The sequence below is a fragment of the Polyodon spathula genome, chromosome 8 (genome assembly GCF_017654505.1).
Source record: "Polyodon spathula isolate WHYD16114869_AA chromosome 8, ASM1765450v1, whole genome shotgun sequence".
Classification (NCBI taxonomy): Eukaryota; Metazoa; Chordata; class Actinopteri; order Acipenseriformes; family Polyodontidae; genus Polyodon; species Polyodon spathula.
Genome location: NC_054541.1, coordinates 13,340,011 through 13,352,968, shown reverse-complemented (window position 1 = coordinate 13,352,968; position 12,958 = coordinate 13,340,011). Strand labels below are relative to the sequence as shown.

Below are 12,958 nucleotides of genomic sequence, written 5' to 3'. Positions count from 1 at the left end.
GCAATTTAACACTACATAGAGAAAGTTATTTAAACACCATTGGGATATGCGAAGGGAAACCAAAACCTCAATACAGCAACAACAACACTGCTGTGTTCCCTCCTTCAGCTGTGCAGCCTGGACCCAGTGAAATTCTGACACATTGTATTGCTTTTGTGACAGGCCTGGCTAAAAATATTCTAACAGTGCTAAGGATAGTTCCAGAATATCTTATCCAGTACGCTGCACATACGCCTCTTAAAGACCACGACCACATTGTTTTGTCTTCGTTATCAATTTATCTTTTTGTAATATATTATTCAAATGCAGTTTTTTTTTTAAGGTCATGGGTCTCCCGGTTGCTAAGAGGTGCCGACACAAGCACTGCACAAAACGCAACGCGGCACACAATACAAATATTAAGACTTGCAATGCAGGTATCGCTCGCATCCTAACATTAAACACCACATCTGTAGACACAATACACATTGCGTGTGGAACATGTTTAGTGAAGTACTGTATGCGGTTGTTTTTCAACATTGGTATAATCAGAGCTAGTTCATTCTCACCTTGACATTCCTCAAGCAATCAGAGCAGCAGACTGCAGCAGTATAGCAGAGCAGCGGCCAGGGCTGTCACTCACAGGCTATACAGTGTACACTATACAGAATAATGCAGAGCCGCCACCACCAGCCCTGATCTCTGTCATGATAGAGCTGCCACCTCCACCAGCCCTGATCTCTGTAATGATAGAGCTGCCACCTCCACCAGCCCTGATCTCTGTAATGATAGAGCTGCCACTTCCAGCCCTGATCTCTGTAATGATAGAGCTGCCACTTCCAGCCCTGATCTCTGTAATGATAGCTGCCACCTCCACCAGCCCTGATCTCTGTAATGATAGAGCTGCCACCTCCACCAGCCCTGATCTCTGTAATGATAGAGCTGCCACTTCCAGCCCTGATCTCTGTAATGATAGCTGCCATCTCCACCAGCCCTGATCTCTGTAATGATAGAGCTGCCACCTCCACCAGCCCTGATCTCTGTAATGATAGAGCTGCCACCTCCACCAGCCCTGATCTCTGTAATGATAGAGCTGCCACTTCCAGCACTGATCTCCACCAGCCCTGATCTCTGTAATGATAGAGCTGCCACCTCCACCAGCCCTGATCTCTGTAATGATAGAGCTGCCACCTTCCAGCCCTCTGTAATGATAGAGCTGCCACTTCCAGCCCTGATCTCTGTAATGATAGCTGCCATCTCCACCAGCCCTGATCTCTGTAATGACAGAGCTGCCACCACCACCAGCCCTGATCTCTGTAATGATAGAGCTGCCACCTCCACCAGCCCTGATCTCTGTAATGATAGAGCTGCCACCTCCACCAGCCCTGATCTCTGTAATGATAGAGCTGCCACCTCCACCAGCCCTGATCTCTGTAATGACAGAGCTGCCACCTCCAGCCCTGATCTCTGTAATGATAGAGCTGCCACCACCATCAGCCCTGATCTCTGTAATGACAGAGCTGCCACCTCCACCAGCCCTGATCTCTGTAATGACAGAGCTGCCACCTCCACCAGCCCTGATCTCTGTAATGATAGAGCTGCCACCACCACCAGCCCTGATCTCTGTAATGATAGAGCTGCCACCTCCACCAGCCCTGATCTCTGTAATGATAGAGCTGCCACCTCCACCAGCCCTGATCTCTGTAATGATAGAGCTGCCACCTCCACCAGCCCTGATCTCTGTAATGATAGAGCTGCCACCTCCACCAGCCCTGATCTCTGTAATGATAGAGCTGCCACCTCCACCAGCCCTGATCTCTGTAATGATAGAGCTGCCACCTCCACCAGCACTGATCTCTGTAATGATAGAGCTGCCACCACCACCAGCCCTGATCTCTGTAATGATAGAGCTGCCACTTCCAGCACTGATCTCTGTAATGATAGAGCTGCCACCACCACCAGCCCTGATCTCTGTAATGATAGAGCTGCCACCTCCACCAGCACTGATCTCTGTAATGATAGAGCTGCCACCACCACCAGCCCTGATCTCTGTAATGATAGAGCTGCCACTTCCAGCACTGATCTCTGTAATGATAGAGCTGCCACCACCACCAGCCCTGATCTATATAATGATAGAGCTGCCACCTCCACCAGCACTGATCTCTGTAATGACAGAGCTGGTGGAGGTGGCAGCTCTATCAAAAAGCAAACAAAAAAAAAACCAAAAACGAGTTCCGTTACTGCAGTGACTTCACTCTGCAGCTTTAAGAAAAATAATTATACAACATGCATGTACGTCACCGGGGAGATAGCTTTGTGATTGGTCAGGACGCGAAGTAGGCGATTGAAGTTACTGAAGCCATTGCTCCGTCCTCCCCCGCCCCCTGGCAGATGCGGTAACGACAAAAGACAGCTGAGTGTCATCCTGTGGGAATCGGCACACTTTCTGCCGTGATATTCTGGGATCGAAGTGGTATACAGTGTCAAACGTTGCAGACTGAACCTTGAGCAGTTATCTCACTGTAGAGTTACTAGCGGAAAGCGGATCAAACGCCAAGAACATTTGCTATGCAAGGGTAAGTGAACATGCTTAATTTCATTGCATCCAGCAGCCTCTGTCAAAAAAAAATAAAAACTATCAAACCCCACCCGGGGGGGGGGCGGTGTTGGTTCGGGAATGGGTCACATTATAACGATGCAGCGTTTCAATTTCTAAACGGATAGGGTTTTTTTAACGATGAGCGCACGTGGTAGCGGTGTGGGTTACAGTATCTGTCGCAAGTAAATTCATCTTTGTAATTGGAATCCGCTTTGCCAGTGCCGTGGCGGGTCACAATCACACACACACACACACACACACACACACACACACTCACATCCGCCGCTAGTGTTGCTGCCGCTGCAAGTCTAGACTTCATCGGTGACTGTGAATCTGATCAAGTACGCTGGCTTCGTACCATATTCCTTTTTAGATCGTAACCTCTATACTGCTGCAGTCTGCTGCTCTGATTGCTTGAGGAATGTCAAGGTGAGAATAAACTAGCTCATATTATACCAATGTTGAAAAATAACCGTATACAGTACTTCACTAAACATGTTCCACATGCAATGTGTATTGTGTCTACAGATGTGGTGTTTAATGTTAGGATGCGAGCGATACCTGCATTGCAAGTCTTAATATTGTTATTGTGCGCCGCGTTGCGTTTTGTGCAGTGCACAGGTAGTGGTAATTACACAGATGGTGCTGGCAGGACCTCCTTGGCACAGTGAAATATCCGTTGCAGCACAGACAGACGATGTCTGGATATTTACACAAGAGCGGGTAAGCCTTTAAATGATGCTCTTCTTCTCGCAGCCGCCCCACACGACATTATGTCCCGTGTCCTTTTTTGAATTTTACAGTTTTGCTTTAAAGAAAAGTATTTGGCTTTGATGTTCTAATCCTAGCTTGTCTGGAAGCTTCCCCTTTAAGAGTTCTGCTCAGTAAGGGTTACTCAGCAGTTTAGAACCCCGCCCCCTTCCTGGTGTTCCGAACCCCGGCCCCTCCCTGGTGTTTCGATCCCGCCCCTCCGGGGGAGTTCCGAACAAGGCTTGCCCCCTCCTGGTGTTCCGGGACGGGGGAGGGACCCCAAGGCTTGGGGCGGGGGAGGGACCCCAAGGCTTGGGGGGGTTCCGAGGGACCGCCCCCTCCCTGGTGGGGAGAACCCCGCCCCTCCCTGGGGCCGGGGGAGCCTGGTGTTCCGAACCCCGCCACCTCAGGAACGCCTCCATACATGTTTAATAGAAGAGCTTGTCTTGCATTGTGCTGTTTGTGATTCCTTGTCATCTATTTTGACCCTACAGTAACTGGAAGATTAAAATACTGTCATCCTAAAGCTTGCAGTCCTTCTAAAAATTGACCCTTCTTTCACCATGTTATTAACAGATCTAGCAGCTTGGTTATGCCCGTGTTGCAGTCCAGGACTGTTGCACGGTTCTTTGATAATGATCCAATTCGTTCTTTTATTACAGGAACACATTTGCAGACACGCCAGTTGTGAAAGAGCGAATCCTCCCCAATGATCTGCGTGGAACCGTGCCAGTGGTGATCATCGGTGAGAGAACTGCCTTCTCTAACAGCCCCTAACAGGAACACAGACACAATGCCACTTTTGTACAGGAGACTCAGACAGGCTGGAAGCTCTTAATGGAATTCTCTTTACATGTCTGCCCCCAGGCTGTGCAGAAATACTACAGTAAAGATAATGTTCTGGTAATACAAAGTATCAGTGAAAGCACTTCAGTGCAATACAATACAATACAATACAATACAATACAATACAATACAATACAGTACACATTTCTGTAGCGCCTTTCAACACAGGGATCCCAAAGCGTGTCACACAAATAAGCGAGTCAATGAATCCATTCAATTAAAAACAGCCTTATACAAAGTGTTATCAAATTTAAATGAAGACTTTGTAAAATTAAGATAAAAAGCTGGTTTGTAAAAATATAAAACAATTTAAAAAGATCTAAAACTAAAATGTTCTAAAATTGGAACTAAGAAAAGACACAAAAGAAAAGCAGTTTAACTGTAAAAATTAGACAAGACAGGTTGTAAAAATGGACCAATTAAAAACAGTTTAATACAATGTGAATTAAAAAGACAATAAAATGCAGTTTGGATTGTACAATTAGAAAACGAAGATGTAAAATGTGATTTGGAAACAGTAAGAGTCCCAGCTTCCCTGCCGTTGTGACAGGACAGCTTGGCAGTGATTAGTTGTCACAACCTGTAGGAATCTCTTCACGTGTGTCCTATCAGGAATAAACTGCCACATTGTAAAAATCAAACCTCTGATTCCACACTCCAATTCATTTTCAGCTTCTCTAGGGCAAATCAGACTTTTCCGTGTATTTGCAACCTCTGTACATGTTTTGAAATAGAGTCAGCTCTTGGGAAACAGTAGGTCAGTTTTCATAAAGTGTGGTATTTATTGTTTTAATACGATTTACAAAAGCCGGGAGAGATGCGTGTATTTACAAGAACACTACACCCTTTCCTGATGATTATAACTGAAGAGCCCAGGCTTCACAGGAATCCATCAGAAACAGTTACTGTAGGGAAAGCACAGCAAGGTGAAAGCATGGTGAGCGTTGGGAGAGCAAGGTGAAGTATTTTTGTGTGTTGTGTGCTCTTTACCTCAGTGCAGTGTTTCAGTGGTTCAGCTTTAACAATGTCTGGAAGGCATTCTTCTCCCAGGCTGCCCTGTGGAGCTGCGGCTGGGTTTTTCACCCTGCGGGCTGTGCTACAGTTCTTCTTGTTCTGTGTGTGTTTTAGGGAATGGCCCCTCTGGGATCTGCCTGTCTTACTTGCTGTCAGGATACACCCCTTACTTAGCCCCGGGAGCGACTCACCCAAACCCTCTCTTGCTGAGAAAGCTGGAGGAGAGGCCGGATGTGTCCCTGCTGGAACAGGTGTGCTGGCTGCTTGTGTAACGATGGGATTCAGGGTCTGTGTGGTAAAAAGACCTCCATGCAGCACGGATCACAGCTGTGGAATAAGGAAATAAATAAAACACAGGCGCATTGGTTTGTGTATTAGGAGACCGTGTCCGAGGCTGTGTGCTGTGTGCTGTGGACTGTGTGCTCTGTGTTGTGGATTGTGTGCTGTGGGCTGTGGACTGTGTGTTGTGGACTGTGTTGTGGACTGTGTGCTGTGGACTATGTGTTGTGGACTGTGTTGTGGACTGTGTGCTGTGGACTATGTGTTGTGGACTGTGTTGTGGACTGTGTGCTGTGGACTGTGTTGTGGACTGTGTGCTGTGGACTGTGTGTTGTGGACTGTGTTGTGGACTGTGTGCTGTGGACTGTGTGTTGTGGACTGTGTGCTGTGGGCTGTGTTGTGGACTGTGTGCTGTGGACTGTGTGTTGTGGACTGTGTGTTGTGGACTGTGTGTTGTGGACTGTGTGTTGTGGACTGTGTGTTGTGGACTGTGTGTTGTGGACTGTGTTGTGGACTGTGTGTGGTGGGCTGTGGACTATGTGTTGTGGACTGTGTTGTGGACTGTGTGCTGTGGACTGTGTGTTGTGGACTGTGTTGTGGGCTGTGTTGTGGACTGTGTGTTGTGGACTGTGTTGTGGGCTGTGTGTTGTGGACTGTGTGTTGTGGACTGTGTGTTGTGGACTGTGTGTTGTGGACTGTGTTGTGGACTGTGTGTTGTGGACTGTGTGTTGTGGACTGTGTGTTGTGGACTGTGTAATGTGTATTTTGAGCTCTATTCTGGTTATTTTATTTGTAACACAAGGTATGTAGAGGTCATGTGCAAATGTTTCAAGAGTTTTATTCAGTCTTTGTGACTTTCTGAATATTTCTAAATTCAACACTATTGAGTGTTCAGTAGTTGTGGTTGCTGTTTTTTGTTCTTGTAATGATGAGGTGTAAGAAAAGGGATTTTCCTAGCTGAACCTATTCAGTGCCGTGGTTCTCATTTGCAGGATCTCGAATACCTTTCTGAAGGTTTGGAAGGCAGGTCCTCGAACCCGGTCGCGGTCCTCTTCGACACGCTGCTGCTGCCGGATGGGGATTTCGGGCGGGACTGCGCCTCCTCGCTGCAGTGGCGATGGGAGTGCGAGCGGAGCGTCCCGCACCTGGTGCTGGGGAAGGGCCCCCCTGGTGGAGCGTGGCATGTAAGTACTCTGAAAACACACTCAAGTGCAATACAGGGCTCTACGTTTTAGATTTTTAACTACTGGCCCCTTGGGCCACTGAGCTAGCGTTTTTACTGGCCCGGATGCAATTTTATCTGGCCCAATATATTTATATATTTTTTCATGAAGGTTTTTATTTTCAGTATGTTTCTAACTGTGTATGGAACCAAAGAGAGCCCACGACTCAAAAGAAAGTGGCTAAACGAAGCCTTTCAATATATGTTACTTCAGCCAGTAAACATGTATATAGCAAGTGTTCTTGTTTTGATTTATTTACAGGTTACTGAATAAACAGAGTAACTTGACTTCGATTCATCTGATGTCAGTACTTGATGGCTAGTTGTAATTAGTAATGTTAAACTATTGTAATGTTGGAATGTATTTTCTATTTTGGCCAGGTTACAATTTTTACACTAAGATTATGTTATAAATATTATTTGTTAGAATTAAACAGATGTAGAATATTTAGGCTGCTATATAGGTGCTATTTTATTCTGAAGACATTACAGCAAAAATTATTATTTGGTGGTTTGTGCATTATTATACGACTGTTGCTTTAATTGGAAGAGATACGCGCTGTGACGTTGATGCTATTTGAGTTCCGGGTATTTTAATTCAGAAAACAAAAGAAAAAAACTTGTGCCTAAGGTAATAGGGTGCAGAGCGAAGAAATCTCGTCTCGTCACTTTGTGAACCCGGCTAAACTTGACCGGCTTACACTGTTATGCTGTCTGCTTGTGCACATGCATTTGCCTTTTACTCTTGGGAGCGTAAGGGACCAGAGTTCGGGTAATCGAATACACAAAAATGTTGCACCCTGTGTATTCAAATAGGAAACTATTCGAAATTCCCATCCCTAATCCTAATAATAAACCCTATTAAAACAATATTCATAATACAAAGCAATAACAACCCTTCTCAGAGCGTTGTCGCTTGTGTCGCCTCTCCCTAGTCAGCACCAATCTTGCTGAGCGATACCAACGAGTCCTGGAAAGATTGTGAATGGCATTTTTGACGTGAACACATCGGATCCCAAATCAAAAAGTATCCAGCCTTACTGTGAGACTGGATAGGATGCAAACGAAATGTTGAATTCACAACAAATAAAGCTGCTGTTTTATCTGGAAGTCTGAGAAACTGACGCCAAACAAGGCAGAACATTACCTTTTTTTCTCTGTCATAATGAAGCCTCCACTCTAAATGTTTGTCTTCATTTTTTTTCTTAATTACATTCTTTATGATTTATTGATTTCAGCACTTTCCTTTTGGCTTATAGGTTGCTTAGTTGTAGAAAACCTGATTTGTAAAAGATTTGCCGCAGGAACGAGTACCAACACAGCACTTCGGTACGCAGTGTCAGATACTGACTGTACAACAAACATGACGCGTGGCAGGAAAGTTAGGATTAGTTCGTAATGTTTATAAAAAAATGGTTTGTAAATTAATTTTCAGCTTTTTGACACACTTGCCCATTTTCCTGGATTCATGAAACGGAAGCCACGTGCACTATATATATATATTATACTAGTTAAATGTAACCGGCCCAGTCGGGCCTGTGGTGCTTCATAACTACCAGCCTGTGGCCACCGGGCCATGGTTAATGTCAATCCCTGCAATACCTCATGTACCATCACCAGGGACGTGGTCTTCACTAGACTGCTGCTCCAAGCTCAGGCACTGAGGCAGGGACTTATTTGGATTGTCTTCAAGTCTGGGTGGGGCTGAGGGAGTGGTTTTAATAAGGAGGCATGGTTCTTGGGAGTGCCTCTATTTAATGCCATTTCCAGTTACTGAAACTTTAATTACTGTTTAGAAGATTTGCATGAAATCAATTTGTGTAAAAATTCTCTAGGAGTGAATGATACAAGTTTGGGGAAAGGATTAGTGCAGTAAGGCAGTAAGATTCGTGCTCACTGTTTAGAGTGAGGTGGACTCCTCAAACATACATTGGTTGAGAAGTCTCTTTTAATGAGAGTTGCTAGATTTCCATTGTGACCTTGAGACTCCTCCACAAGGTAATCCCAATTGGTCTCCTCACATTGCTTCCAGCACTGTGAAAGGTACAAACTTCATAGAAATCGTTGACGCTTTGATGTTGTTTGTGCTTGAGGAAATTTGGTCAGGTACCCTTTCATCTAAGCTGTGCCTGTATGTGCACTGCAGGATTGCACCCCTGCTTATCTCTCAGTGTGCAAGTTCTGTTCATTCTTCAAGGGGTGTCTCTCTTTATGCTCCCGGGCGCGCAGTATCAAACAGCGACAGTGAAATCGTCTGGATTTGCATGATGGAGCCCGATGTGGTGCTGCATTTAAATTCTTTGTCAAATGCACACTGTGCCCCACGGCAGGATCTCGTTGGGTTCTTGTTATGGGCACTGTGAAATGAAATCTTTTTTGAATGTGGTTTCTCTTCAGTGCTAGTACTGTTCTGTTTGTGCAGGCCATGGAGGGTTCAATGCTGACCGTCAGCTTGGCAAACTGGATGGAGCTGCCAGGCCTGAAGCTCAAAGACTGGGTCAGAGACAAACGCAGGTCAGTTCACTGAAGCACTAGCACCACCTTGTGGCTGCTCAGTATATTTACCCAGTAATCAAGGGCAATACGCAATGAATAAGTCAGTAAAAATCAGTGATAAAACGACACATGAATGCATTGCTGTGTTTCTGATTAATATTAATATCTGCACATCCTGACGATGGCGTGCTGGTTGTTTTATGGTTCTACGATCTTTAGCAATGGAAGTTAGGGTTATTGTATATTTCAATTACTTGCTTGCTGTGTATTCTTTATATTGCTGCAGCATCAATATCTTCAGTCCATCTGGAAACTGATTCCAGTTAATTATACAGTAGGGCAAGCTTTTAACCATATAGAATTGTTAGCTGGGAGTCTTCAGGAAACCAAAGTTTGAATATAAATATATAATATATAAAAAATCTACTGGCAACACGGGGATTTGAATTTCCATCCCTCACTTTATTTTAAATGCATTTCTTGATTTTGCACAGAAACCTGCGGATTGACCGAGCCACCCCTGCTGAAATCGCCTCATACTACCAGCACTTTGTGTCTGAGACAGGCCTGCAGAGCAACTTTGTGAGCCACACCGTGGTGACGTCAGTGCGAAGGGCGCTCCGCAGAGAGGGCAGGCGCGGCTCCGTGAACCAGGAGCACGGAGAGCATCCCAGGACAGCCTGGGAGGTGCGCGGCTACCAGAGAAGCAGCGAGGGCCTGGAGCTGCCCTTCGCGGTGAGCGCGGAGAACGTGGTGCTGGCCACCGGCACACACGACGAGCCCGCCAGGCTGGGGGTGGAAGGGGAGGACCTGCCCTTCATCTGCCACAGCTTCTGGGAGTTCGAAGCTGCCATCGCCAGGGGCCAGGTGGACCAGCACTCGGACCCGGTTCTGATCGTGGGGGCCGGGCTGACCGCTGCGGACGGCGTGCTGACGGCTCACCACCTCAACATCCCCGTCTACCACGCCTTCCGCCGCGCCGTCACCGACCCCGCCCTCATCTTCAACCAGCTGCCCAAGGTGCTGTACCCCGAGTACCACAAGGTGCACCAGATGATGCAGCAGCAGCAGCAGGAGGTGGGCGGCGGCTTCATGGGGTCCTACCCGGGCTATGTCAGCTACCCCAAGCACCACGTCGTGGCTTTCAAACCTGACCACAGATGTGTGCTGGAGGGGGCCGGGGGCCGGCTGTTGCTGAAGATATCCATGGCGCTCGTGCTCATAGGGGCTCACCCTAACCTCTCCTTCCTCCAGGACAGCGGCAGGTACCTGGGCATCAACCCCCAGCAGCCCATCTCCTGCCGAGGAAACCCAGTGGACGTCCACCCCTTCACCTACGAGTCTCTGCAGGAGCCCGGCCTCTTCGCAATGGGCCCCCTGGTGGGGGATAATTTTGTGCGGTTCCTCAAAGGAGGGGCCCTGAGCATCGCCAGTGCACTCTCAAAGCGCCGCAGCAAGGAGGGGGTTCTGTCTGAGAACAGCTCAGGAGAGGCGGGCTCTTTCAGCTCTTTGGACACATAGGAGGGAAGGACGGAAGAGACTTTGGAAGAGTCTGGAATCGCTGGAATGCAGCAGTCCGAGGGGAGCAGTGCAGTGTGCTGCTGGACTCCTCAAAGGACGCTGGGAATGGCTTCAGGGTTTAGCGCAGAGTTGCTGCTCTTTCGCTGATCTCTCAATGCAGAGCAGGAGGAGGACTGCTGGAGTCGAATGAAAGTCGCTTTCCTTTAACACCTCATCAGTGATGGCCATTTCATATAGAGAAGAACCATTGGAGAACGGGACTGTTTAGTTAAATGTTTTTCTGTGTTTGTAAACCGTCTTTTGTCTTAATTTGTTCGGTGGAGCTGCTGTGTCTTCTGTGTGTAACAGCCTTTAAAAACAGGAACAGTCCTGGGGTCTCTGCATCTCCTCTCCATCCAGCAGAGTCCTGGGGTCTCTGCCTCTCCTCTCCATCCAGCAGAGTCCTGGGGTCTCTGCCTCTCCTCTCCATCCAGCAGAGTCCTGGGGTCTCTGCATCTCCTCTCCATCCAGCAGAGTCCTGGGGTCTCTGCCTCTCCTCTCCATCCAGCAGAGTCCTGGGGTCTCTGCATCTCCTCTCCATCCAGCAGAGTCCTGGGGTCTCTGCATCTCCTGTCCACCTCCGTTGGTGCCAGCACAGCTGAGCTTGTTGGCCGTCAAGCCTGGTATGGATTACAGGGGGTGCTAATAGAGAAGTCCTTGAAGTGTGTGATCAGCAGAGTAATTGCTAATTGAGAATGAGTTCATGGTAAACCCACGGCAGGGTTATGATTGTGTCAGTTTGAAGCCAGTGTCTCTCAGGGATGCCTTCTTTCTGTGTTACTCTTCAGGGTAGTTTTGCTCGGGCTGCAGTCCATGTCAGAGAAGATGTTCATGCTGAAGTAAAGAACACTGCCAGCTCAACTGGTTTCTGCACTCCAGATGTGTTTTTGTAATCTTTTACACAACACTGCTGTTCATTTTTCTCTAGACTCTACTTGAGTTGCAAACAGTCAAGAGACAGATCTTTCATTTCTGGTGAAACAAGTTTGTTGTCCAATCTGGTAGATGGTAGCTGAGTCTAAATCTGTGCCAATTCCAGTGCCTGTCTGGTTTTGGTAATGCCTGCAATAAAATGGAACAAAACATCTTGTATTTTGGCTTGAGGAGACAAAGTCAGAGATTTGTTCTCTGTTTTGTAATGAGCTAAAAAACACAAATCCAACCTAATCTGATGTGTTCCTGTACCTTCAATGCTTTCGCAACCATTGTTTTATATATATATATATATATATAAACGTATTTGTGATATATATATATATATATTAATTATAAATAAATAAATAAATGTGGAAGAAGCATGCCGACTTTGGCTTTGTATGTTGACGTGCCAAATGAGCAGATTGTAAAACTGAAGCCAAAGGTGCATTTTCTATAACTGCTGTGCCCTGGGTTATAGAGGAGTGCCTTGCCTGCCTCAGGAGATGAGCTAAAAAACACAAATCCAACCTAATCTGATGTGTTCCTGTACCTTCAATGCTTTCGCAACCATTGTTTTATATGCACTGTGATTTTTATAAAGGATGTTGTGTTTTTTTATATATATTTTATATTAAACGTATACATATTTGTGAATTTCATTTGCGTTCTTGATATTTTTTCCTAACTGTTTTTGCAACTGCCATTAATCGGTCTGCTTGAGGTAAACTACGTTCTCAACTAGAAATACGGTATGTATAATTCCTCTGTGAATTCAAACCCGATCTCACCCCTGTAATACAGGCTCGCCCCTCAGTGATTCAAACCCGATCTCACCCCTGTAATACAGGCTCGCCCCTCAGTGATTCAAACCCGATCTCACCCCTGTAATACAGGCTCGCCCCTCGGTGATTCAAACCCGATCTCACCCCTGTAATGCAGGCTCGCCCCTCGGTGATTCAAACCCGATCTCACCCCTGTAATGCAGGCTCGCCCCTCGGTGATTCAAACCCGATCTTACCCCTGTAATACAGACTCGCCCCTCAGTGATTCAAACCCCCGATTCCAGAGCTGGCACGGCTCAATTACACGCACAATCGGTCCTTTCGAAAGTGCTTGAATAAAAAAACAAATGTGCATGGGAGCCCAGGCTTATGACCTGTGTGGCTGGAGTCTGATTGGTAACTCCCACTCCAGCTGCAGTATTTGTGGGGAGGTTTTCCACTGCTGAAATGGTTTATTACTTTGCAGTGTCTGTGGAGTATCGATGTCCCTGGAGATGACCTCTTGAAACCTCC

General features: G+C 46.7%; 1 protein-coding gene across 3 annotated transcripts; it reads left to right on the top strand.

Annotated features, from left to right (window-relative positions):
* The first annotated feature begins 2,195 nt into the window (after positions 1 to 2,195).
* Positions 2,196 to 11,874, top strand: LOC121319457 (oxidative stress-induced growth inhibitor 2-like). Of its 3 annotated transcripts, XM_041256903.1 has the most exons (7): positions 2,196 to 2,555; positions 3,193 to 3,301; positions 3,991 to 4,073; positions 5,303 to 5,439; positions 6,460 to 6,651; positions 9,112 to 9,203; positions 9,680 to 11,874. In XM_041256903.1, the coding sequence occupies exons 2-7, from the start codon at positions 3,276 to 3,278 to the stop codon at positions 10,704 to 10,706; spliced, it is 1,557 nt and encodes a 518-aa protein (XP_041112837.1). In that variant the 5' UTR covers positions 2,196 to 2,555; positions 3,193 to 3,275; the 3' UTR covers positions 10,707 to 11,874. The 3 variants fall into 3 exon arrangements, with proteins under 3 accessions (XP_041112837.1, XP_041112839.1, XP_041112838.1); XM_041256905.1 differs by lacking the exon at positions 3,193 to 3,301 and having other exon boundaries at positions 2,197 to 2,555; XM_041256904.1 differs by lacking the exon at positions 2,196 to 2,555 and having other exon boundaries at positions 2,562 to 3,301.
* The last annotated feature ends 1,084 nt before the right edge of the window (positions 11,875 to 12,958 follow it).